General features: G+C 41.6%; 1 protein-coding gene across 6 annotated transcripts in view; it reads right to left on the bottom strand.

Moving 5' to 3' along the window:
* LOC117876975 (alpha-1-antitrypsin-like) overlaps positions 1-26,332 on the bottom strand; it is a 190,449-nt gene that overhangs the window by 44,017 nt on the left and 120,100 nt on the right. For 2 of the 6 annotated variants that reach the window (XM_034769619.1, XM_034769620.1), the window contains exon 2: positions 5,177-5,323. The exons of the other annotated variants lie outside the window; for them this stretch is intronic. Coding sequence is in view for 1 of the 2 variants with exons in the window: in XM_034769620.1 (XP_034625511.1) it covers positions 5,177-5,182 (6 nt within the window). In the remaining variant the exon portion in view is untranslated. The remainder of the gene's footprint in view (positions 1-5,176; positions 5,324-26,332) is intronic. 6 annotated transcript variants of the gene reach the window in all.

Here is a 26,332-nt window from a genome sequence, read left to right as displayed (position 1 = left end):
CACACTTGTCATTGATTGCCTCTCTTTCCATCCTCCAGGTATTATTTCCCTCTACTAAGCATTCTTCTTCTCTGCCACATTAAGGGAAACTATGTGTAAGATCTTAGTAGTTCTAGGTGTTGAGACCCTGGGAAATAATTCTGAACCCACTTTAATGTGCTTTTAAGACTAGTCTTAAGACATCTGATGACGTTTACATGCAATAGCTTAATGATGTTACTCTAGGCCCTTGTTCAATTTCTCTTACCTGTCTTTGATTGTTGCCTATCTTGTGGGGTTTCCTTCATCCTTAATATTGTAATGATTTAGCAAACTGATTATTTGTAAAATAGGTTGTGCCTTGGACGTTTTTATGTGTGCAGATGTGTATTATCAAAATCAATGAAAGGAACATACAGCTGTGACCTCACTATATTTGAGGGTAGTAATTTTACCTAATTACTAGATAATACACATTTAAACCATTGTTTTTCACTCCCACACTGCTATCACCGTAGCAGTAGCTTCCCACTTTATTGCTTGCTTACTTTTTTAATCCCCATGGCATTGCAAAAACAAAATTGTTTCCAATATTTTTTCTCCTGCTGGTTGCCATAGTAACCACAGTAGTTGCCTCTTACAGATGGTTTCGTGTTGTCTTATATCACCTTAAAACTTTCAATGTCTTGATTTCAGTGTTTGCCACTAATCTTGTAACATTGTTTTAGTCTGTGATATATAGACCCCATACTGTTGTCTGTCAAAATACATCACTGCATGAAAGGTAGTATCTGAAGGATGTGCCCATGCTAAGGACCTGATTCCTAAAGATTTTGAGCACTTCTGGCAGGTGCTGAGTGCTCTCAGTGTGGTGCTCAGCACCTTTCAGGACTGAACTCCAAGAGAGAAGACCTGCAGGGACACTTTTGCATGAAGTGGTTTTCTGCACAGCTTGTTTTTGCAACAGTTTAGTGCAACCACACAGCAATACTCTTTCAGACAGAACCCATTTTGGTACCTCAACACACTGAGTTCACCTTACAACAGCATTTGTACCAGTGCATCTTGGGATTCCTGCAATACATACCACACAGTACCCAGCATCGTTGACAGGAGCAGGGGCTTTGGGGGTAATGTGAGCTCCAATATTTGTGTCTTTCTGCTCACATTGCAGAGAAATCATTGTAGGTAACACTACTGCCACCGGACAGGAACTAAAGGTCTCTTCCCGCATGTTGCAGCTGACTACTACAGTCAATCAATACAGCTGACACAGCTGTTGTGTGTGGATACAATGCAACAGGCTCCAGGCATTCCAACCAATGAGGAGGTCTGTTTAATAGCAACATATTTACCTACTTCAGTCTGGGCCTGGAAGTTATGAAATCTCATAGCCTTGGACTTTCTGATGTCAGGAATTGAGTAGGCAAAAGTCCAGCTGGAGAATGGAGCGCAAGGTTCTTCACCCAGGGAACAGCATGGTTAGACTACGACCCTCTGATTTTTACACTGTAAAGGGCCAATCGTGGAAACCTGTACTGACTCAGGCAATCCCATTGACTTCAGTGGGACTACTGATGTGAGGAAGGCTTTCCGGATCGGGCTCTACATAATTAAGTGCAGTAACTTAGCTTTGCATGCACTCCTGGTCTCCAGGCAGACCTGTGAACTGCAGCAATTAGGTGGAAAAATAGCGTTGAAAGATTCCGAATTACCCAGAAAAAGTGCTATTATGCAGGGACTGCAAATTTACATAATGCTCCATTGGTTCCAAACTGTAGAACATTTGTACTGTAATGTACTGTGCTGAGCTGTGGTCACCTCACCCTGTAGCTATAGTATCTGCATAACATTTGCAGTCACCGATTCAAAGCAGATAAGGGGGCACAGTACTCCTGTCTAGACAGGCTGCTGGAAGAAAAATTCAGACCTAAAGACACAACTGGCAGCTTGATGACTAGGTTCCCTTCATGTTATTTTGCCACAAGAGAAATCTTAACAATCTACACTGTCTAGTGCACCCTGAGAGATTAATCTTAGCACTTCACAGAGATACTGTACCTACTTAATTTTAAAGACAAGGCTCTGCTGTTGGCATCGATATCTTGACACGGGGCAGCAAAAAAATGGTTAGCAAGATATCCTGAGAATCCTAAAAAACATAACCAGGAGACCAGAAACTCTAAGGGCAACATTTTTAAAGGCAATCACACAGCCATATTTTGGAAGTCCCTTCTACAGCAGGCTATTTATAAGAACTCCCATATCTTGGCAGATGGAAGACACAACAAGTTTGCTCTTTGGTGCCTATGTGTCTGAAACTCATTAGAAGCCACAAATAAATAAATAAATATTTAAAAAAAACAGTAAAACTCCAGATATTTTCATCATGCTAACATAGAAAGCCTGCCCCAGGAATACGTGAATAGCAATAATTCCTGGATGGCATTAGGCAGCTTCACTCAGACCTTGACAATGCATTTGTCTCAGAGGTACAGCAATTTCTGACATGGTGCCAGTATGTTAAAGAAACCCTATTTTTCCTTAGTATTTTGAGAATCAGTTATGTACTTTGGACAACACAACCTATGCCGTACTTTTCCATACATTGGCAAAGGAGCGAGATGGCAGAAAACCCTACTCACACCTTGCACTTGGGAAGTATACAATTTCAAATAAAAAAACAAAGTGTTTGGGATCAAATTCTGCTCTCAGTTACAACCATGCATCCCCTTTGACTTCAAAGGGGCTGCATGAATGTAACTCGGTGCAAAATGTGGCCCAAGGTGTCTATCAAAGGTCATTGTTGAGACCACGTCTGGTGAGTTCATATCTTGGATGACGATTTTAAGCACTTTTAGGAGCTCTTTATTGTCCATAGAGGAACTACTGAACATCATTGAATCAAGACTACACAAATAGCACAGAATATGCCGGTCTGTAAACAGAGGAAGTCACAATGAGGCTGTGTGCTGATGGCAGTAAGTTTGTCCACAATGCTATGGTCAATAAACACAATATGAAGTCTACTACTAGGCATTCCAATGCACCCATTCTAAAATAGAGAGTGACAGCAAGTTGCAGGGATGGGCATGTGTACAATGCAACTTATAGTGAGATGTTTATTCTCAAAGTGTCAGATTCTGTTCCTGGCTCCATATGGACTTCTTGCCTTCACAGCATCTCAGATTCCTCATATGTAAAACTGGGATAATTCCCTAAATCACAAGGATTTTTTGAGGTTTAATTCACTTGTGTTTCTAAAGCACTTTGAGATCTTTGGACAGAATTTCTCGTTTAAGTATAAATACAGGCTCCGCGTGTAAAGCATCTGGTTGCCAAGAGGAAATAGGAGATATACTTACATACTTACTTCATTGGCAGCAGTCCTTCAAAGAAGTGGATGTGCTTGGACAGTAAGGGTCAGAGGTGTTGTGTATTGTGGAGAAGGCAGAGAGAGACAGGACACCTCCAGGGTGCTGGAGGAAGTGTACTCAAATGCAATCACAAGTACAACTTTTAAAAGGTGCAGTGCCATCATGAGTGTTCAGCTCAGCACTGGCATGGGAAAGACAAGAGCCCTAGTCATTCCCTCAACCTGTCTGGTTGTCCCTCATTTCTGGTTGCTTCCCACATGATCTCAGTGGATGGAAAAGGAGCATTCTGCAGCCTTAATCTGGTGCACAGGGCCATAATCTAACCCATAATTAGATTATGTTGTGCATGATTTATTCCTGTGAGGAGGGAAACTACTTTCTGATTCTCAGAGAAATGATGATGTACATGTGAGAAATGTACTGGGTGGGGCAAAGAAATATCAACATGGAATTCTAGTCCATAAAATTGCCCTTTCAGCTATAAAAGGATCTGTATGCAGTTACAGATTTATGTGGGGTTTGGAACCAAATGGATAAATACAGAACAAATGAACATTTGCAGAATCAAAAGGTAGCTCACTAAAACTGTTTCCAGAGAAATATGTAGATCAGAAGCCCCTCAGTAGTCTTCCCACATAACAGATCCAGAGGCTACTTAGCAGCTGTCAGCAAAATGGTTGGGAGGAGTCTGCCAAAGAGAGCCACATGCTGCTGCTGGAAAAAATCTTCCACAACTAAGCTTGGCATTCATATCTCTGACTGCCATCCAGTGAACGAGAGGAACTAACTAAATTGAACTAACGAAATTGCACTGTCTATACTGATCACAATTATTAAGACCATATTTAAAATTAGGAAAGTGAGAACACAAAAAACACCAATAGCTCTGCAGTTCATCTGTATTCACCTCTGCCTGCCACTTAAGTATTGTCAGGGTAACACCCTACTAAATGAGCTGTGAGACATACAGTAAACTAAAAACTGAGGCCAACAGGCTAGATGACATGATACTGCCAAATTCCCATCCTCCTCCTTTTCAGAAATATATTGTATGAACTTAAGATGGGAAACTAAGCAAATAATTAAAAGGACAGATGATTATTCAGTTGTAGGAACAGTTCATTCTCTCTCAGGATGTTTAAAATGGATACCGACTGATTAACATCTGCAGCACAAAATTTGAAATTAACTGCACAGTTCCCATCCGCTGAAGTCCCTGGTCATTAGAATGTACTTTCACAGCCACAGATTTACTTTTATATGTGAGTGCATAGTCATCATTACCAAGAGATCCAAAAATTGCTGTCACTGCAGGGTTTGCCAGAATGCAAAATTTAGGGTGGATTTCAGCTCCGGACAGAGAAATACTTTGTTTTTATTATAAAAATTTATAAGTTTGAGTTGCCAAGTTAATTCGAGGCAGTTAAAAGTTTGCTTCTTATTCATTGATGTATAAATAACCTCCTGAACTGTACGATGATTAGAGATGGACTGGAGGCAGGGCAGGATTTTTTATGAGATTTTCAAGAAATGTACCCATCTTTTTTCCAACCAGCTCTAACAATGTTTTTACAAAGCAGGGTCCAGTATGAAAGGCAGTTTACAGGGAAGTGTGCATTTTTACCTTAGCATTCTCCATTCCTCACAAAGTAAAGAAAATAAAGGGACAATGATATGGCAAAAGCACAGAACCTGGAGTTAGAAGACATTGATTTTATTCTTGGCTCTGTCACTGAATTCTTCCATGACCTGGGATAAAACACCATATTGCTTTGTGCTTCAGTTTCCCCATCTATAAAATGAGGATAATAAAGACTTACCCCCATCTTATCAGCTCCCTCGGTTTTGTTCCTTTGCTGGTCTTGAAAGTGTTATCCCACAAACTGATGTTGCTGATACTCCTATTTGTGATGCCGTTTCCATTGCTCCAGAAAGGGCTCTGTCCACATTCTCTAATATGGGTGTAACTATGTATAAACAAGCAATAAATCAAAGCACTCTCTCAAGACCCAACACGTTAAGCAGAGAAATCCCATATCTGGTGCAAAATGAAATAGCTAGTGAAGACGACCAGTAACCTATTCTGTAGCATTGAAGACTTGAAAGGAATTATGTGGTTAAGGTATTGTGTTGGATTTTTAAATTTCCTGGGATACAATAAGTGGAATGCAGATAATGTAAATACAAATATAGGAATCTCAGCAGAGTAGATGGTGAAAAAAAATAGAACAGAGACCACCAATATGATGTGGATATATTTTCCAAATGAACTTAATGGGAAAAATCTTTTTGGCAATGGTGCTGTCTCACATGCCAAGCAAATTGAAAATCTTGCAAGATATTCCATTTCTTACACTTGTCATGATCCTTTCCACAATGTAAAACTAGAATACCAGCAATTCCTCTGCCTAGACAGAACAACTTCCACTATTACTCAGAGGAAACAGTCATTTCAGGTTCATATCTCAAAAACATCAATCTCAAAAGCCTTTCTCCAAAACAAATTACTCATTTAAGACATACAGTTACCAGTGCCTATTTTTCTTGCAGAATGTTCCAGAAATGGCTTCCAGATCTCAGCTACCTTCTTCCTGTTGGAATAACTTGAAGTCTCTTTTACCTTTTGGAAAGAAATTGCTTCAGAATAGATTAGTAAATTCTGGAAACAATCTCAATAGCTCTTTTGGATTTAGTCATAAAGAATGCCAGGCTGTCATAAAGGAATTGCTAAACAACAAAAAAAAATCTTAAAGAAAACCAGAGGCAAACCTTCCAAAAATTAAACAGAGACTCATCCAAATACTTTATAACCCTCCAAAAAAGAAAATTCTAGCCATTGCTCTATATTACAGTACTGGAAAAGTTCAGTGGCCAACCACAGATAGGCACAGATGTTCAGATCTTGAATCTTGTCCCCAAGTGTATGGGTGGTAAGATTTAATCTTAATGCTACTGTCAATCATTTTAATTGATCATCGGGGAACTAATTGTTGGCTGAATATCAGAAGATCCAGCAGTTCAGTTAAATGTCTAAAAGTCTGTGCGCCTTATTAAGCCACACAAGGGGGAAGAACTTGTATGGAAACATCACAAATAACACAGTCTTTTCTGTCACAACATTTCTAGTCCTTCCTGCTTATAGATGAGCTGATAGAATAGGCTCTGTAATAATACATGGTTTAGAAGAGGAAATTATGTAATAATCAAGAACAAATGCAAACCTGTTCAATTGTTATAACATTCTGAAGAACATTCCTAGGAAATACCAGATGTAGTGCAGTGGGCCATCACCTTCTAGTCACAGTCTTATTGCGGGGTAGGACTTCACTCCAAATTAAAATGGCACTGGCCCATGTTATAAAACTCACTTAGTGTGCTGTTAGCAACTGACTGTCAATGGGATTGTGGCTCTTGACTGACAAAATTCCTTTTAAATTTTTAAAGATTTTTAAAGACATTTAGTCATTTAACTCCCATTGGTTTCAGTGGGAGTTAGGCACCTAAATGCCTTTAAAAACCTGGGGCCAAAGTTAAAGAGATTCACCAAGCCAGGATCCTCCTTTCACTTATTTCCCTCAAATACCTCAGCTTTTCAAAGACACTTTTCCTACCTTAAGGGGTGTCCTAGCTCATGATGACCTTTGTCACTGTAGGTGGGCCATCTAAACAGTATATTTATTTGCACTGCAGTAGTGCCCAGTAGCCCCAATCAGGGACCAGGCACCAACGTGTTGAGCCCTGTATGCACACATACTGAAAAGACAATCCCTGCCCCCAAAGAGCTTAAAAACTTGACTCTTGATGCACTCAGAAGGAGAAATCTGTACATGAGGAGATATTGGAGAGGGGGAGTGAACTATTATTAAAGAACCCTAGATGAATAAAATCCTCCAATTTAGTAAACCATAATTAGGGGTTATTGTTTTAAAGAAATACACAATATAAGATAGAGTACATATTACATTTTACAACTCATTCTCATTCATATGAAGTTCATTTCCAAATTCACATGGATACTATTTTTGAACTAGAGAGAGCAGAGGTTAAGTAGGAATGAAACAGGAAATGGAACAACAAATAAAAGCTATGAAACAAAACCCTGTGTTTTCTGTAATTTGGACTCTAATGGCTTTATCCAGCAGGAACATTATGCATGCAGGAGTCCATGGAAGGCAGCAGACAGCTGTTTAACCTGTCCCAGTACCCTGCCAACCTACTCTGCGGAAAGCTGGCCGGGGTCCAGGTGTCTCACTAGGAAATGCAAAAGGGGATGGCCATTCTAATAGAACACCTTTTTCAAGCCCCCTGCGCCACATTGCTATGTCTTTCTCTTGAGCACAATAAATAAATAAATAATATAACATAACCACCCTAAAACCAAAGACAAAATCCCTTCTCAAAGAGCTGCAGACACTTTAAAAAAAAAAAAAAAACATTTTGGAAGTTAATTTTTCCAAAGCTGAATTAGAAAGGACATATTTGCTAGTCATAGATCAGAAGGCTCAGAGCAGAGTCCATTTAGACATTTCTTGCTAGGACTTATGCCCCCAACAAACATGTGATGCTTATACATGGTCTCTTGCCTGCCTTTACACACGGCCATCTGTTAGGCAGAATTGCCCATTCCCAAATAGTTCCAGACTGTTTCATGATAGCTTAGGTGCCAAGCAAACGCACGCATAGGTAGGGGATTGTGCTGTCACCTTCTGCAGAAGATAGAAGGTATCTTCTTCCTGACAAAAAGAACAGGAGTACTTGTGGCACCCTAGAGACTAACAAATTTATTTGAGCATAAGCTTTCGTGGGCTACAGCCCACTTCATCGGATGCATAGAATGGAACACACAGAAAGAAGATATTTATACATACAGAGAACATGAAAAGGTGGAAGTTGTCCAAATTCTTCCTGAAAGTAATCCCTGCCCCATTGCCATCACATGTATTTGTAGATTTGATATCAGCTACTGAAACTTATGTGCCATAAAGAACAAACAATGGATAACAGGAGTGGTTTGTAGGCACTTTTGGCTGAGAGAATGGTTTGTAGCACAGCAGATGTCTAGAAATTTAGATGGAGGCACTGTAACTAGAGACCCTTGGGAGTAAAATCAAACAAAAAAGAATCAAGGCAGCAGTGTCCCAGTTTATATTTTTCAAACCACAAGGGACATCTGTGAAAATAATTGTGCTATTTCTTTGATGGACAGGGGAGGACATTCCAGATGTGACAGTGATGCTCACAGGTTTCTCAGTTTAATCTATATCCCTGCTGAAGTCTTTTCTCACAGTGGTTTCTCTGCTAAGAGAGGAGAGATGCCTGACAGGGGGAGACAAAATGTTTGTCTCTAAGGGCTAAGAGCTGGAAGAATTTTATCCGTCTTTCTGAGACAGATCACCTTGAAGAGTGTGTGCCAACATCTACATATAGGAGGTGTGACTTTGAATCCTAACTTATTTCCCGCAGTGTTTTCAAATCTTATAGTCCTCATTATATATGGGAGCTATTTTACAGAAAAGCCTGTGCTTTTGGGGCTTAACCCTGCAAGGGGCTGAGTGAGCAATCTGGCCCTTAGTTAGAAATACATTTAAGCACATGCTTAGCTTGCAACATGCAAATAGTGCTTTTGAAGTCAGACTACTCACATGCTTAAAGTTAAGCAGCTGATTAAGACCTTTGCTGGATTGGGGTCAGAGTTGTCACTTCCGTACCTTGCAGGATTGAAGCCCTGAATCAAACACGGGGCATGATTCTGGTCTCACGCACCAAGCTGCCAGCATGTCTTGAAAACTGCTATTTTACAGGATATTTGGCACTACAGAAAAGAACAACTTTATTAGAAGTCAGAGGATACTGTCGCATCAAATGTCAGAATCAAGCACTCATAAGTCATAACAGTTAAACAACAGAAGCCCACAAAGGTTTGTCTGCCAAAACTCTGAATCTGTACTAAACACAGCTCTACTTTTTTACCAACTGTATCTCCTCCAATTCATTAGAAAAGTTTAGTATTCTTAACTGTACCCATCAAGCTGACAATTTTTATTGAAGTCTTTCCCCCATTGACAATATAGTCAGACTATTCATCTGATGAAAGAACAGCACATTTCAGGGTTTGTCATCTGACTTCTTATAAACTTGTCATTTGGCGTTAAATACCATGACCATGTTGATTAGAGCAACAGTATGACATAGGGATGGAAAATGCTGTCAACTCACTACAAAAATATATAAGGTCTCACTTTTAATTACTCAGTTAGTAACAGATTAGTTCTTATTGCCTGCCAACAGCATGACCTCTCTCTCTCTCAAGGTCAGCATAAATCAAAAGAAATCAGATGAGCCTGAACTTGTCGTTTATTCACTTCTAACCCTTTCATAAGAAAATCTGTTTAACAAAAAAGCAAGTCTCTGTTCAATAAGGAGACCATTATTAGGTCTAAAGAGCCAAATTTCCTGTTGTATTTTTTTTTTCTGAATAGCCTCAAGTAATATTCCAGGAAAAAGGGCCTTGATACTGTTTTCTTTGTGAAATAAAAAGAAAATCAGCATTAGAAACACGATATTGCTTACAGGTTTCAAATACCACTACGAATAAGGGTTTCCTGGTTCCATGCTTTAAGGATTAACGGTATTAAGAACTACAAAATTACATTTGTCATGTTTACTTTATCTGTCTTGATCTGACAAACTTCTGCAAAACTTATAAATATGGGGTGAATGTGGCTGTTTTCTGAGCTTTTTGGCTAATAATTATAGATAATCCCATAAAATGCAGCATTTCACTTGCAAAAAAAATATTTAAAAGTTTGTAAAACCATGAATATGGTGCTGGTTTAAAAGTTAACTATTTCTTTTGGGCAAGACAGTTGCTTGGTAACACGTGGCTATTGCTGTGATAATTGAAAAATATTTTTAATGTTGAATGGATGCTCCAGAACCTAAGTTTTCATTTAAACCCCAAATTATGTTTCTGGCTCTTATGGCCGGGGGAAAGTGTTTTATTTGCCAGATACCAGTGACTTCTTTGACAAAGATTGGGATTTTTGGGAAAGTGCCCAGGCAGTTCAGATGGAGAATGCCTTCCCAAAAGCCTAATACACAGGCACACACAATTTTTGTATGCCTATAAATAGTTCTGCCAGAGGTATAATTTTTTTTAAAACTTGAAATAGTTATACCAGTACAACCACTAGCATGGGCACAGTTACGCTGGTAAAAAGCTGCCTTGTACCAGGATAGCTTATTCCCAATCCCATATGGGTACAGGCTATACCCATATAAGCCCATTCATACCAGCGTAACTGTGAATCCACACTCGTGAGGGTGTATTGCATTAACTATATGAGTGTCGTTAGAGCAGTACAACTTTCTAGTGTAGATGAGAAACTGTAGTTCATAAAAGGAGGAACCACTGCTGTGTTATTGTTTATTTAGTATTTGTATTACCATAGGGCTTAGGAGCACTAGTCCTGGACCAGGATCCTATTGTGATAGACGCCGTACAAAAGAGATTTTTTTCTGGAACTAAAAATCAATGTGAAACTCATATACAAAATATTGACGGAGGCTCAATTTAGGTTGCTGTACATGTAACATATATGACACAAAGCTTCAAAAGCAAAAAGACAGATAGAACATGAAGCCACCTAATCACTACTCCAGGGGTTGGCAACCTTTTGGCAGTGGTGTGCCGAGTCTTCATTTATTCACTCTAATTTAAGGTTTCGCATGCCAGTAATACATTTTAACATTTTTAGAAGGTCTCTTCCTATAAGTCTATAATATATAACTAAAGTATTGTTGTATGTAAAGTAAATAAGGTTTTTAAAATGTTTAAGAAGCTTCATTTAAAATTAAATTAAAATGCAGAGCCCCTGGACCAGTGGCCAGGACCCGGGCAGTGTGAGCGCCACTGAAAATCAGCTCGCGTGCCGCCTTCGGCACACGTGCCATAGGTTGCCTACCCCTGCTCTACTCCTTCCAGAGAGACACATCTCTACTAACACAATTACCATGTTCCTCAGACAACCACCACAACCTCTACTACACTTGCAATACCAGCCTTTCATCACTTCCTGGCTCAAACTTGGGTAAGTGGTTTCCAAGAACTCTGCAGAAGGGGTGGAGTCTAGTCTATTTGTTGTGGGGCAGGGGTCGTGGGAAGAATTTAGCTGTTCCTTTGTCCAATAGCATTACTTATAAAGGGGCTGGATCTTGCTTTCCTTGTGCACTCCAAGGAAAGAAGCACATATGCCTAAAGCAATCACAATCTCATCCCATATGCACAGGTGTCATTACAGAATGTAGGGCCAAAAAGACACAGAGGGCTAATTCTGCCTTCATTTACACCCATAAAACCTCCTAAAGTCAATGGAATTGCACACATATAATAATAGTACTACCAAGCTCTTGCATAGAGCTTTTCATCAGTCGATCTCAAAATGTTTTTCAATGGAGTTCAGTATCACAATCCCCATTTTACAGATAGGGAAACTGAGGCATACAGCAGGGATGTGACTCTCCCAGGGTCAGCCAGCAGACCAGGGGTAAAATCAGGAATAGAACCCAGGTCTCTTGACTCCCAATTCAGTGTTTTATCCATTAGGCCACACTGAGGGAAAAGGCTGACCCTTCTAGAGAGAGAATGCTGCTCAAAAAAATTATAACAAATGCAGTAGATATCATGTTAATTGAGATGTAACAGTGATAAAATTCCCATATAAGGACTACAGAATATATGCACACATAAAAATTAGGGATGCATCCATATTTGTCTTGCTAGGTACACATTTAGTAACTTAGCTACCATACTTCCTACACACAAGCCATCTTCAACTCTGGTATTCAAATGTCAACCTATTAGTGGGGAACCCCAACTAATTCAGTCATCCATATATTTCTGCAGCATGATTTGTGGATTAGTTACAGCAGGAAAAATTATAATGACAAATCTATATACAAAGCAATATACATTATTCATATCTGCAATAAAAACATCAAATGTATTGTCATGACTTATTGCAGTGTGATACATATGCGCTATTTGGCCAGATGATGCACCAGATGTTTCCTTTTCTTTAGATTTGAAAATTTCACATGCAGCCAAAGGCAGGGACTGTGGGTAGGGATGGAATTTAATTGTTTAAAGTTAAATGTGCAAATGATGGCATTTATTAAACTGTTAAATTCATATTATTCATTCTCCACTTAAGTCTCCTTTTTCTTGTCCCTCCTCTCAGCTGACTGCACAAACCGATGTTGGGCTGAGGAGATGGACTTGATTATGTTTCCTTACTTTATTTCCTCCCCGCTACCTAAAAATAGTTTTATTTATTTGCTTGTTAGAGCATAATAGGATAAATTCATTTTTGGAGTAACTACTATCAGGGGGAGGGATAGCTCAGTGGTTTGAGCATTGGCCTGGTAAACCCAGGGTTGTGAGCTCAATCCTTGAGGGGGCCACTTGGGGATCTGGGGCAAAATCAGTACTTGGTCCTGCTAGTGAAGGCAGGGGGCTGGACTCAATGACCTTTCGGTGTCCCTTCCAGTTCTAGGAGATGGGATATCTCCTTTCATTTCATTTACTGAATGGATTTACAGAAGTGATTGAATTTGACCTAGCACTACTTCTATATAGCCACCCTTTGAACTAAACATGAAAACCTGGAGAAATAAAAATTAATATTTTAAGTCATGTAAAAATCATATTTTCTGTGAATTAATTTTTACTGGGAGCAAAGAGGTTTATGTGATTATTGCATAGCAATTGACCCAGTCTTATAGTCAGTGTCTAAGAGAGACCAGCGTAGAACAGCCAACAGCCCAGTGGTTAGAGTACTGACCTGGGTTCAAATCCCTGCCCTAGATCAGGCAGAGCAACGATTCCCTGGCCACTAGGCTATGTGCTATGCTGGGTTCACACTGCTCTCTTTTTGTAAAATAATGTCCAAAGCTCTCAAATTCATCCCAATACAGTACAGGAAAAAAATTTTGAAATCTCAAAAATATTAATGGGACAGGAAAACCATTTGCCATCCAGCTCTAATTAGGTATAACACAAACACCCAAGTAGTTATGTGGGTATAGTATGTGTGCGTGTTTTATTATATTATATATATATAGGAGGAGTAGATAGAGGACAAAAGCAGCATGTAACCAATACTGTAGGCAATAGATTTAGGTCAGCTTGGGTGTCATCGGTGCACCGCAGCAGGTAGATAAGGCAAAAGCATCCATTTGTAGTAAAATGTTTCCTTCCCCTTCTCCACAACCTCTGAGCAAAAGTCCTTTCTAGAAGGTGGCCAGGCAATCTGCTCCCCTCGTGTGGGAAGGCAGCATTTGCATGGCGACTCCCCATTCCAACAAAGCAGGCAGAAGCCTACAGGAGCCAGCACTCCTTCTACTGGCGCCACTGAACTGTCTTTGAAAATTTAGCAATACTCTAGGGCATCCCCAAACCTGAGCCAGCCCCAGACTGCACTGTGGGACCGTAAAACCCTGCAGCATGTGAGGATCCTGCTCTCTTTTCCTGCTGGAGCTGCGGACCTCTCAGGAAGGAGACGGGGAATCTTGCACACACTGAGATTTTACAATTCTAAAGGGGATCCTGGGGTGAAAACTGCAGCTAAACCCCAACAGTATCTTTAAATTTAAAGATACAGTTCAGCAGGTTTGCTGGGTCCCATGTGTCCTGACCGGGTTTAGGGCTAATTCAAGGTATAAGGAATTGATCCAGCTGGTTTGGCTGGGTCTACACTACCCGCCTGAATCAGCGGGTAGAAATCGACCTCTCGGGGATCGATTTGTCGCGTCCCAACGATCCCCAAATCGACGCTCTTACTCCACCAGCGGAGGTGGGAGTAAGCGCCGTCGACGGGAAGCCGCAGAGGTCGATTTTGCCGCCGTCCCTACAGCGGGGTAAGTCGGCTGCGATACGTCGAATTCAGCTACGCTATTCGCGTAGCTGAATTTGCGTATCTTAAATCGATCCCCCCCCCCTCCCCCCGTAGTGAAGATGTAGCCTCTGAGCCTATTTGCCCATCACTACCCCTGCCAAATATTAGCTCTTGGGAAGAAATCAGAACCAAACAAAAACTGTTTTAACAGTGCACTCTGCTGTACATTATATGCTACATGCCACTTCCAGGCACCTTCTTCATTATCACTCCCACCCTCCTGCTATTATTTTCTCTCTATTACTGTTCAGTGTCCAACCCTGTATAGCACTTGGAGATACGGTGTGTACGAAAGATGCTATACAAAATAAAGTTGTAAGGCATGGCATATATTTGATCCTTTTTGGGGTCTGGACTGTTTCTACATCCACCAAGAGGGTGAGCTGAAGATTAACTGATCACTTGTACAAAAGGAAAAAAAGGGAGTTACTGAAAGCTTATGCCTTGAAAGAATAGCCCTGCTAAAGGAGGCAGAACAGCTGTGCTGCACAGGACTCCATGTTGCAGCTGCACGACTATCACCCTCAAAAGGGCAGACAGTGAACTCCTTTCTTTATCAAGACCATTTCTACTGGGGGGCCCCAGCCATACTGTGGCTTGACTTGATCGGGGGGAACGGCTCTTTGTGCCTTTTACCCCCTTGACATAACTAAGCCAGGCCCACTCTGGACTACAGCGTAAACAGCTTGAGCAGGCTGAGGGATACAAATCTCCTTAACAGCAGCTCAGAAGGTTGGCCTATGCCTTGCAAGCATAAGGGTTTATATTCCTCAGTTTTTAAAATCCTATCTAATGTAACTGTGGCCATGGGATACATGTGGCCCAGAGACCCTCTGACCATACTTTTTTGGGAGGTGACAAATTTACTCCCTCATCCCTCTTCAGACCTGGGCTGATTGAGGAACTCGCTGGACCGCTCAAGTTGATTTTCAATAAGTCTTAGAACACTGGGGAAGTTCCAGAAAACTGGAAGAAAGCGCATGTTGTGCCAATTTTTAAAAACGGTAAATGGGATGACAGTCTGACATTGATCCCGGGCAAGACAATGTAGCAGCTGATATGAGACTTGATTAATAATGAACTAAAGGAGGGGAATGTGATTAATGCAAATCAACATGGGTTTACAGAAAATAGATCCTGTCACACTAACTGATATTTTTTTCTGATGAGATTACAAGTTTGGTTGATAAAGGTACTAGTATGGACATAATATCCTGGGACTTGGTGACTATGATATTTTGATTAAAAAACTAGAGGTATATAAAATTAACATGGCACATGTTAAACAGACTATAAATTAGCTAAGTGATAGATCTCAAAATGTAACTGTAAATGGGGAATCATCCCTGATCAGGTCTGTTTCCAATGGGGTCCTGCAGATATGGGTTCTTGGCCCTACACTATTTAACATCCTTATCAGTAACCTGGAATCAAAAATAAAATCATCACTGATGAAGTTTGCAGATGACACAACAATTAGAAGAGTGGCAAATAATGAAGAGGATAGATCCCTGATTCAGAACTATCTAGATCACTTGGTAAATTTGGCGCAAGCAAACAGTGTGTGTTTTAATATGGCTAAATGTAAATTCATACATCTGGGAAAAAAGAATGTAGGCCATTTTTACAGGATGGGGGAATCTCTCCTGGGAAGCAGTGATTGAAAAAGATTTGTGGGTCATGGTGGATAATCAGCATAAGATAAGTTTCATTACACAAAAAGTATAATGCTGTGGCCAAAAGAGCTCATGCCATCCTGGGATGTATAAACAGAGGAATATTGGGTAGAATTAGGGAGGTTATATTTCCTCTGTCTTTGGTACTGGAGTGACCACTAGTGGAATTGTGTGTCCAGTTCTGCTATTCACAGTTCAGAAAGGTTGTTGATAAATTAGAGAAGGTTCAGAGAAGCACCATGAGAATGATTAAAGGGTGAGAAAACCTGCCATATAACGATAAATTCCAGGAGCTCAATCTATTTAGCTTAACAAAGAAAAGGTTAAGGGGTGATTCGATCTCTGTCTGTAAGTACCTACATGGGAAACAAATATTTAATAATGAGCTCTTCAATCTACCAGAGAGAGGTATAACATGATCCAATTGTTGGAATTTGAAGCTAGACAAATTCAGACTGGAAATAAGATGTACATTTTTAATAAAGAAAGTAATTAATCTTTGGAACAATTTACCAAGAGTCCTGGTAGATTCTCCTTCACTGACCATTTTTAAATCAAGATGGGATGGGTTTTTTTTTCTAAAAAATATGTTCTAGGAATTAGTTTGGGGAAGTTCTATGGCTTGTGCTATACAGGAGGTCAAACTAGATAATCACAATGGTTCCTTTTAGCCTTAGAATTTATGAATCTGATACAGACATCAACCACAGATGCCCATCTTCAGCGTGCAGTGGTGGTGGCAAAAGCACATGGATTCTCTGTTGCTTTGTCTCTGTCCATTAAACAAAAATGCATCAGTTCCACTGTGCTATGTGCCCTTGTGTAAGCACAAACAGCTTAAAGGTTTCACCCAGTAAGGAATTTACAACAGGAACACTGAAGGGAAAATGAATATTAATGCATCCATTGCAGGTGGTTTGGGAGAAAGCTCCAGTGATTTTATTGTGCTTTATCTTGTGAAACAGACCTGGTAAGAAGTCTGAGATTCTTTCATGAGAAAGGTATTGCAAAAAGGAAAGGATTGGAAAGTATTCAGAATTGAGGAAACACATATACACTAGGTGGCACCAAAGCAAATATTATTTCCTCACTGCACCAGTGCAAGTGGATGAAAACCGCAGATCAGATATTTTAAAAGATTAATATTTATAGACTACATAATAAATGTTTGGAAACAGACAGCTGTAATGGTTCAAGGGACACAAAAACATTAGTTCAATAGGCTTTCCACTCCTAAGAACAGTATTTTACAGCACGTCCCATGACCCAGCAGCACTTTGTCCTAATACAGGCCACTAAAGTTCTGGGAGCTAAGCCATGAACTCTATTCTTTCCATAGAGTGCGAACATCTCCTAGCAATAACTTCTGCTCACAGGCAGCGAGATGGCTGTTTTCAGAGGTCATGGAGGTCTAGACTTTATCAGCTCTGCTTTCTCTGAAAGGAAATTGTTCAATACACTGGAGGTAGGATGCTTGCCAGGAACCCACGTCAGAGATATTACAGAAAGATTGCCGCTCATCCATACCTCTGACCAACACCCCATGCTGCTCATCCACATGGACACTAATCAAGTATCAGAGGGGTAGCCGTGTTAGTCTGAATCTGTAAAAAGCAACAGAGGGTCCTGTGGCACCTTTAAGACTAATAGAAGTATTGGGAGCATAAGCTTTCGTGGGTAAGAACCTCACTTCTTCAGATGCAAGTAATGGAAATCTCCAGACACTAATGATACTGCCAGGTCTGACCCTAAGCAGATCAGAAATGACTACAGAACTCTGGGAGCTGGGTGAAGGGGTTGGGGTGCATGTTGTGTTCTCGTCCATCCTCCCCATTGAAGGTCAGGGCCCAGGCAGGGACACCTACATCTTGGAGATGAATGCATGGCTGTGCAGTTAGTGTCGATGGAGTGCTTTGGCTTTCTTCATCATGGGATGCTGTTCCAGGAAAAAGTTCCACCAGACAGGAAGAGTATCTGCTGGAAAGAGATGGGGTCCACTTGACCAGGAAGGGAAAGAGCATTTTCATGCACTAACTCACCAATCTAGTGAGGAGGGCTTCAAACTAGGTTCAAAGGAGGCAGCAGGCAGGTGACAAAAGCCCACAGGTAAGTATTAAAAAAAAAAAGATGACCTTAATGGAGGGTTACATGTTGGGAGAACATGGAAAATTACAATAGGATTATAGGAGCAACTATCAGTGGTGGAATGTGCTCAACATTTTAGCTATTTATACACAAATGCAAGGGGATTATGGGGATTGACCGGAGGAACTGAAAGTACTAGTACATAAACTAAATTATGACTTAATTGGCATCACAGAGACTTGGTGGGATAAGTCTCATGACTGGAAAATTGGCATAGAGGGGCATAGCTTGTTCAGGAAGGACAGGTAGGGTAAAAAGAGAAGTTGTTGCATTATACATCAAGCATATACAAACTTGTTCTGAAGCGCACAAGGAGGAGGGAGGCAGACCAGTTGAAAGTCTCTATATAAAGCAAAAAGGGGTAAAATAAAAAATATGGGTAGCACTATGGTAGGGTCTACTTTAGACCACCAAAAGAGGAAGAAGCATTTCTAGAACAAATAACAGAAATACCCAAAACACAAGACCTAGTAGTAATCAGGGACTTTTCCAACAGATATCTGGGTAGTTAAAGAAATACAGCAGAACACAATTTACATTCAGGTCTTGGAATGTACTGGGACAACTTTTTCTTCCAGAAAGTGGAGGAAGAAACCAGAAGTGTGGCCATTTTAGACTTGATTCTGACCAATAGGGAGGAGTTGGTAGCAAATCTGAAAGTGGAAGGCAATTTGAGAGAAAGCGATCATGAAGTGACAGATTTCATTATGCTAAGCCAGGGGTTCCCAAACTTTGTTCGCGGCTTGTTCAGGGTAAGCCCCTGGCAGGCCACGAGACGCTTTACCTTAGCGTGCACAGGTACGGCCACTCGCAGCTCCCAGTGGCCATGGTTCGCAGTTCCTGGCCAATGGGAGCTGCAGGAAGCGGTGGCTACAGGGGAAGCAGCAGATGTGATATATCTTGATTGTGGTTAGGCTTTTGACACAGTCTCACGTGACATTCTCATGGGCAAACTAGAGAAATGAGCTCTAGATAAAATTACTATAAGGTGGGCATACAACTGGTTGAAAGACCATAGTAGTTAGGAATGGTTCTCAATCATATTGGGAGGGCTTATCTAGTAGGGCCTTGTGGGTTCTGTCCTAGGTCTGGTACTATTCAATATTTTCATTAATGAATTGGATAATGGAGTGGAGAGAATGCTTATATAATGTACAGATGACACCAAGATGGGAGGGTTTGCAAACACTGGGAGACAGGACTAGAATTCAAATCAACCTTGACAAATTAGAGAATTGGTCTGAATTCAACAAGATGAAATTCAATAAAGGCAAGTGCAAAGTTCTTCACTTACAAAGGAAAAAAATATCAAATTCACAAATCCACCACAAATTGTTCCAATGGCTAGTTAACTTCACTGTTGTTAATTTGCACCTTATTTCAAGTCTGAATTTGTCTACTTTCAACTTCTACCTATTGGATCTTGTTATACCTTTGTTTGCTAGACTGAGGAGCCTTCTTATCAAATTTCTGTTCCTCACATAGGTATTTATAAATTGATGAAGTCTACCACTGATGACTTAACCTTCCATTGGAAAATTACAAGAGATCAGGGAGTGACCCAGTGAGACAGAGTCCTGGAAACTGGATGAGGTCTCTGCAGGTCCTCCCTGGCAAGAGGGAGGAATTATCAAGGAGTCAGTGGAGGGAGGAGCTAGTTGGCGGACCTTCCTAAGTCAGACACCACCAAGGGCAGAGAAAGCTGGGGTGAGGGCTGAAGGATGACAGCAGGAGTAGGAGACACCTCTCAGAGCCAGAGGGCCAGGGCACAGTGAGGGATGCTGGGGCTACATTTGTTAATTGCCTGAATTGTGTTGGGACTTGTGTGCATGGGGCTTTCTTCTGTATTAAATTAATCCTACAAGGGTCATTTGAACTAAGAAAGACTATTCTGACTATTTCAGAGGACTCAGGAGGAGGGACACTGAGGCAGGCACACCTGTCATGCCATAGCCTGCTGGTGAAAGGCACTCCCGGGTGGGGCCACTTTCTTACACATCCTTAATAAATAAAATATGGTGCCCTTGCAAGCCCTGAGGTGATGCATGACTAAGTTGTAAGGGAAGAGTTTGCCCAGTTTGAAGTAGTGCAACAAAGCAATCAGCAGCAGCTGAAATGCACTAAAGAGTTATTCCAATGACAAAGAGACTACGATAACTAGGAAAATACTTGCTCCGCTATCAGTTACCCCAAAATACACACATATCAAGAGGCCCTGGTTTCATTTATGGAGGACCTATTCCTCCCCCTATGAGTGCCGCTAATAATTCAGTGAATCTGAACCAGAACCAAAACAGGGGTAAGTTCTGATCCAGTGATTTGAATCTATCACTACTCTGCCCACAAGATTCAAAGAGGTTTGGATTAAAGGTTCCAGTTTTGGCCCATCTCTGATTTGAAATGTCACCAATCTAATTCACCTCATGTGATTCAAGGCAATCTAGTTCCTCCCCAGTTTCACCCAATAATTATTGGAAAACTAGTTTTTCAAGCTGCAAAATCCACTTCATAGCTAGGCCTTAACACTGTGGCAGTGTCTTTGAATGACAAATGCAGGCCTCCTCTGCAATACATTTTAGCTGTGACACCCTGATTTCAGTTAAAATTCATAGACTGTTAATTAGCACATGGAACAGGAAGTTTCTAAATAGTTCACCAGGTATGCATTTGGCAGGCTGTGCACCAAACCAAGAGTGTGGTTCAAAAATACCCCAAAACTCTCATATCATTGAAATGTTAATAAACATTTATTTCTTCTGGGACCTCCTATGTTAATAAAACCTGTCTGCTGGATTGAATCTTTAAAACTCAGGTGTTAAATAGTAACACGGAGGTAGAATTTCTGAAAGTTATAGCACTAACAGTGCAGCAAAACATGGAGAGTATGCATTTTGGGGTGTCTATTTGACAGTTTTTATACTTTCATGAAATGTTCATTTTCTGTTGTGTTAGTTATTCCAACTCCCATAATCATTAGACCAAAGAGGAAATTGCAGCCTCAAGTGCTGCTGATTCACTGGTTCTCCAGAGTTAAAAGGAAAAAGCAGGATTAGATGGTTTTCCCAAATGTTTTTTCTTGTACTAATCATGCCGAGCTCACATTTCTGTGCACATTAAATAGTCAGATAGCTCCATCAAAACATTGCATGATTTGTTTAATACCAGGAAGCAATGTGGTTTACTGTACTTAATGTTATGGGGGCATGAGCTATTATTTTATCAATGCCAGGGCTTTCCAAGATGCACTGAAGCTGCGCCTACACTAGAGAACTGAACTACTGGTAAGAGAACAAGTGAGACAGCATGCCTGTGAAAGCCAGCGATGCAGTGCTGAGTCACTCTACGTTTTGCTCCAAATCTGCACTTGCACTGCACCCACTGCACTGTCGCAGTTGCACTGCTGTGCTCCCAGAAAGGTTCCATGAAGCAGTCGCTTCTGGGAGATTTCAACAGTCAGCCTTCAGGGAGACCAAGGGAATTATGGGAGAAGAGGTTAATGCCTAGAGTCTACCAGTGGGAACGCCTTGTAAATCCTTGGGCTGCAGCATTATTTGCTAGACCTTTTCTCAAAATGGAGGCTGGGACGAATCCTCCGCAAGAAAGATATCTGCTGGAGTTTGTGAAAGCAGTTGTGAGGCATCTCACGTGGCTGCAGTAAGGCAGTGGTGGGTGTTCCAGCTATGCCTATGGAGAGTCAGAGCCTGAAAATAGCAATTGTTGGAGCAATGGCCAGGCACCTGTGATTCCCAGCTAAGGCAGCTCCATGTAGTACTTAAGGAGTGTTCTCTGGGTGGAGTACTGCATTTGAGCCTGGACAAATGGATGAGCTCATGGGAAGTTTACCATCTTCCCATACTGCTATTTGAAGGCAGCTTTGTCTTACAGCAAAACAAAATCTGATTGTCATAATTGCAAGCTACAGCTCGTCAAAGCTCTTTTGTCCATTGCCTGCTAGGTTTCAGCTCCATGTCCTAAATGTGGAAGTACATCTGTTCAACATTTGGCACGTGAAATCCTAGGAAGTATGCAATGACGAAATAGCCAGAATGAGCTATCAGCCAAGGTACAAAGCAATTCAATTGGAACTGAACAGCTGACTTCACCTTGCCAACCTGTAGGACATCTCCTTAGTGCTATTCTGTTCTCCTCCCACAACGCCAGGGCAAGGAAAGGACCACAAATATTAATTAAGCCTCACAACCTCTCTGAATCTTACTTCATTTTACAATTGGGGAAACTGAAGCACAGAGGTGTTAAGTGACTTTTCCAAGGTTACAGAATTAGTGACTAGCAGGGCAGAGAACAGAACAGAGGACTCTTGACTCACAGCCCCATGGACTAACCCCTAGATTAGCCTGCATTTTTATATCTTTGTAATCCTTTCAACAATGGGCAAATGTATGTGATTACAACAGCTTCAAATGAGCATCAGCCACTCTGTGCAACAGAATATTTTTAAATGCATTTCACACTTGCAGTTGATTATAATGTAATAAGACCTTTTTATTGCATGAAAGGTTAGAAGTTGTAACGCATTCATGTAATATCAAAAAACCATACAGATATACCAATGTAATTTTGATGTGATAGCTATAGAGTCTTGGGTCTGGTACAAAGAACCTTTAAAAAAAACTGTATTTGAATGCGTAGCTATTTTGGTGGATTGGAGCTGGGCTGACGTAGTCAGAATGTATGTTTATATTACACGTGGAATCTCTTTAATAATGTCTGCTTATAATAAAATTATAAAGCAAAACTCATTTCAGATAGCTTTGCATGTGAGTTATTGGGGTTTGCAAAGATTTGATTGCTTGCCCAAACTGTGGATTCTGGGCCTAAGGGTTTTATTTACTACATTACATCAAGTTATACTGTGTGTTCAGTACATCGAGAATGTCTCCTTGATCTTTCAGGAGTAAGAATATTTTATTTCTACTCTCTGGTTCTTGGACTTATGGAAACAAGATTTTTTTGGACTGAATTTGTGACATTACTTGAAAGCTGGTAATCTGAACTCCTTGTCTATTACATTGTTTGCAAACTAATATTGCAACTGTGGAAATAAATATTAGCTGCAGCTTCCTAGAGTCCCAGACGATTGGTTTGTGGATTGTGCTGCACTTTCTGGCCTAGCAGACAGTTAAGGCCCTTCGTTATTGGTATTTACCTATTTTCTTCCCAGACAAATTGCTAGGTTTTTGGAAAAGCCAGTATTTGGGTTTTACTGATTTCACCCAAAATTTGGGGGGTTTGGAGACCTGGGCCTTTTTCTCAGGGGAAGCAGAAGCAGATAAGACCATGCTGAAGGGCAGGCGTGGTTGGCAGGGGCTCTGTCTGGCAGGGTGGCCAGTACTCACACAGAGTGACCAGACGTCCCGATTTTATCGGGACTGTCCCGATACTTACTTGTTTGTCCCGCATCCCGACCGATGTTCGGTTGGGATGCGAATTGTCCCAATATTTTGCCCTCCAGCACACAGGCGGAGGGGGCTTGCGCCCCCCCCGGCCCTAACTCTGCCCCGATTCCGCCCTTCCCTCCCCAAATTTCCACCCCCAAGCCAGCCCCCTCACTGCCCCATTGGATCCCTCCCCAAATCCCCATCCTGGCTCCGCCTCTTCCCCAAGCACGCCGCATTCCTCCTCCTCCTCCCTCCCTCCCAGGCTTGCGCTAATCAGCTGTATGGTGGCGCAAGTGCTGGAGGGAGGGGGGAGAAGCAGGATGCAGCAGCCCACTCAGAGGAGGCGGAGGTGAGCTGGTGCGGGGGGGTGGGGCATGGAGCTGCCGGTGGGAGCTCAGCCCCCACCAATTCTTCCTATGCTCCAGTGGCTCTTGGTTTTTGTTTTGCTTTTGTTTTTGTTTTTTCTTCTGCTGCCAGCTCTTTTTTTTTTTTTTCCGACGGCACCCCCCGCCCCGGGTCCCGATATTTCACGTCTCTCATCTGGTCACCCTAGTACTCACAGGGTGCAGCCTTCTTCCCCTCCCCTCCTGGCCCTGGGACCTTCAGCATAGCCCCTTTGCTTCCTCTGTGTAGGCAGGAGAGTGAGACCAGCAGGAAGCCAGGTCCCAGCAGTTGAGACCACCCTTTGGCTGCAGGGAGTGGATGGCTCTTTCAGCTGCCACATAATGAGCATCCCCTCACTCTCCTGAGTATTGGGCATCCTTGCCAGTGGCCCTTCATTGTTGGTTTTTACTTCTTCGCCTGCTTTTAAAAACTTTTGTATAAAATGCAATAAATTCCTGGGAAATTAAAAAAATAAAAACCCAAAATGTCTTACGGATAGTACACTGGACTGGAACTCAGGAGATCTGGATTCTAGTCCTGGCTCTGCAACTGGTCTGCTGAATGACCTTGGGCAAGTCACTTCTCTGCTCTATGCCACAGTTTTCCCTATCTATAAAATGGGGATTATAGTCACCTCCTTTGTAAAGCACTTTGAAATCTACTCATGAAAAGCAAGAGCCTCTATTGCTGGATTACATTTTTAATCAGTGAAGGGGCCAAAGTACAACTCTCCAGTCTGAAACGTTTTGAACTTCTGGGAGATGGGTTGGAATTCAAGTTTCTGGATCTGACTCTCCCTTTATGCTTTTAGTTTTGGGTCAAATCCCAAACCAGAAGCGGCCTATTTTTTTACTCCCTTTGGGTGGAATCCAAGTTCTCATGAGAGTAGGGTGACCAGACATCCCAATTGTATCGGGACTGTCCTGATATTTGCTTATTTGTCCCACGTCCCGACCTACCTTTGGTCGGGATGCGAATTGTCCTGATATTTTGCCTCCGCTCTGGGCCGGCGCACGGGCTCGCCCCCCGCCTCCCACCCCCAGCCCCAACTCCACCCCCTCCCTCCCCCATTGGGGGAAGAAAACCTTGTGAAAACTTGAAAGATTTCAGTGCCATCAAACTTGAACCTTAACCTGATTCTGAACACCACCTTCAAAAGCCACCTCCAGTTTTTGTATGTGATCATGGTGCTTTATGTACTAAAATCCTAATATTGTTATTAGTGTTATTAAGGCTAGATTGTATGCAGTGTAGTTGTAGCCGTGTTGGTCCCAGGATATTAGAGAGAGACGGTAAGGCTACATTGTGGCTTTGGTTACTTGGCTGCATAGAGGAGTTAAAGGGGAGCAAGCCCTTCTTTTTGACTTCCCTCTATGGCCATATTAGTTGTGCCCACATCATAGCTGCTGACAAGTGGGAAGAGCAGGGGCTGGGTGCCCGATGTTCCCTGCTGCGGACAAATGGATGGAAGGTGGCAGAAAGAGATGAGGAGCTGGCAAAGCAATAGCTGCACTTCCCTCTATGCAGAGGAGCTAGCTGTGTGCAAGCAAAGGAGTAAATTGCACCTTGAAAGAAAGGTGTAGTTTAATCCCCGCTGCAAGACCAAGAGGCACATTATCTGGATGTTTCTGCTAAAATGTTCAGCAGTTACATAATGAGTGATGCTGAAATTTAAACAGTAGGTTTCAGAGTTAATCTAGTGAGATGAATGGGCCAGTTCAAATCTCTCTGAGCTGTTATCTGCAGGTTCAAGATTGCACCACTTCCTCAGATGGCATCTGGATTATGTTTAAGTCTATCTTCATACTCTTGCAGGGTATCACTTTTTTCCTTAGAATGAAAGCTTAGATTCTGAACACAATTCAGTGGCAAGGGGTGGAATGTGCAGCGAGTTGCAGAGCTGCAGAATTCCTGCGGCCTAGCACTGAATGTCGAATCCAGCAGTACACACAGATGCCATAGCATTAGATTAAAAAGCAGTTCAAAACACTGAGATCCTTTACAAAGAACTTAATATGCTCAGCTACAGCAGACTTATGGGCTGGCTGCAAACAGGAGCATATCATCCATGCAAAATACAACCTCCCACCCTGTGTTTGTTATCATCATACCAGGCAATATGGACCAAGAGGTGCAAGCTGGCAAGAAGTCCAATGCCAAGACAAAAAGAAGAGGCAAAACTGGACACCGCTGTGTGGGCCTCCATGTTATCAACAAACATGGAATGTTATTAAATTGCATTAGAGTAGCAAACAGAAGCTCATATCAGGATGCAGCCCTGCTGTGCTAGGTACTGTACAAATGCATAGACCAACACTGCCCTTGTTCCGAATAGTTTATAGTTCAAGGCCTGCAACAATCTCTGTAGATAGACCCCTTGTGCCTGCATGGAGGCCCAATGACTTCAGTGGGGCTTT

Source organism: Trachemys scripta, chromosome 4, assembly GCF_013100865.1.
Source record: "Trachemys scripta elegans isolate TJP31775 chromosome 4, CAS_Tse_1.0, whole genome shotgun sequence".
Classification (NCBI taxonomy): domain Eukaryota; kingdom Metazoa; phylum Chordata; order Testudines; family Emydidae; genus Trachemys; species Trachemys scripta.
The sequence above is the reverse complement of the archived record's forward strand: the minus strand, read 5'-3'. Positions and strand labels throughout refer to the sequence as shown.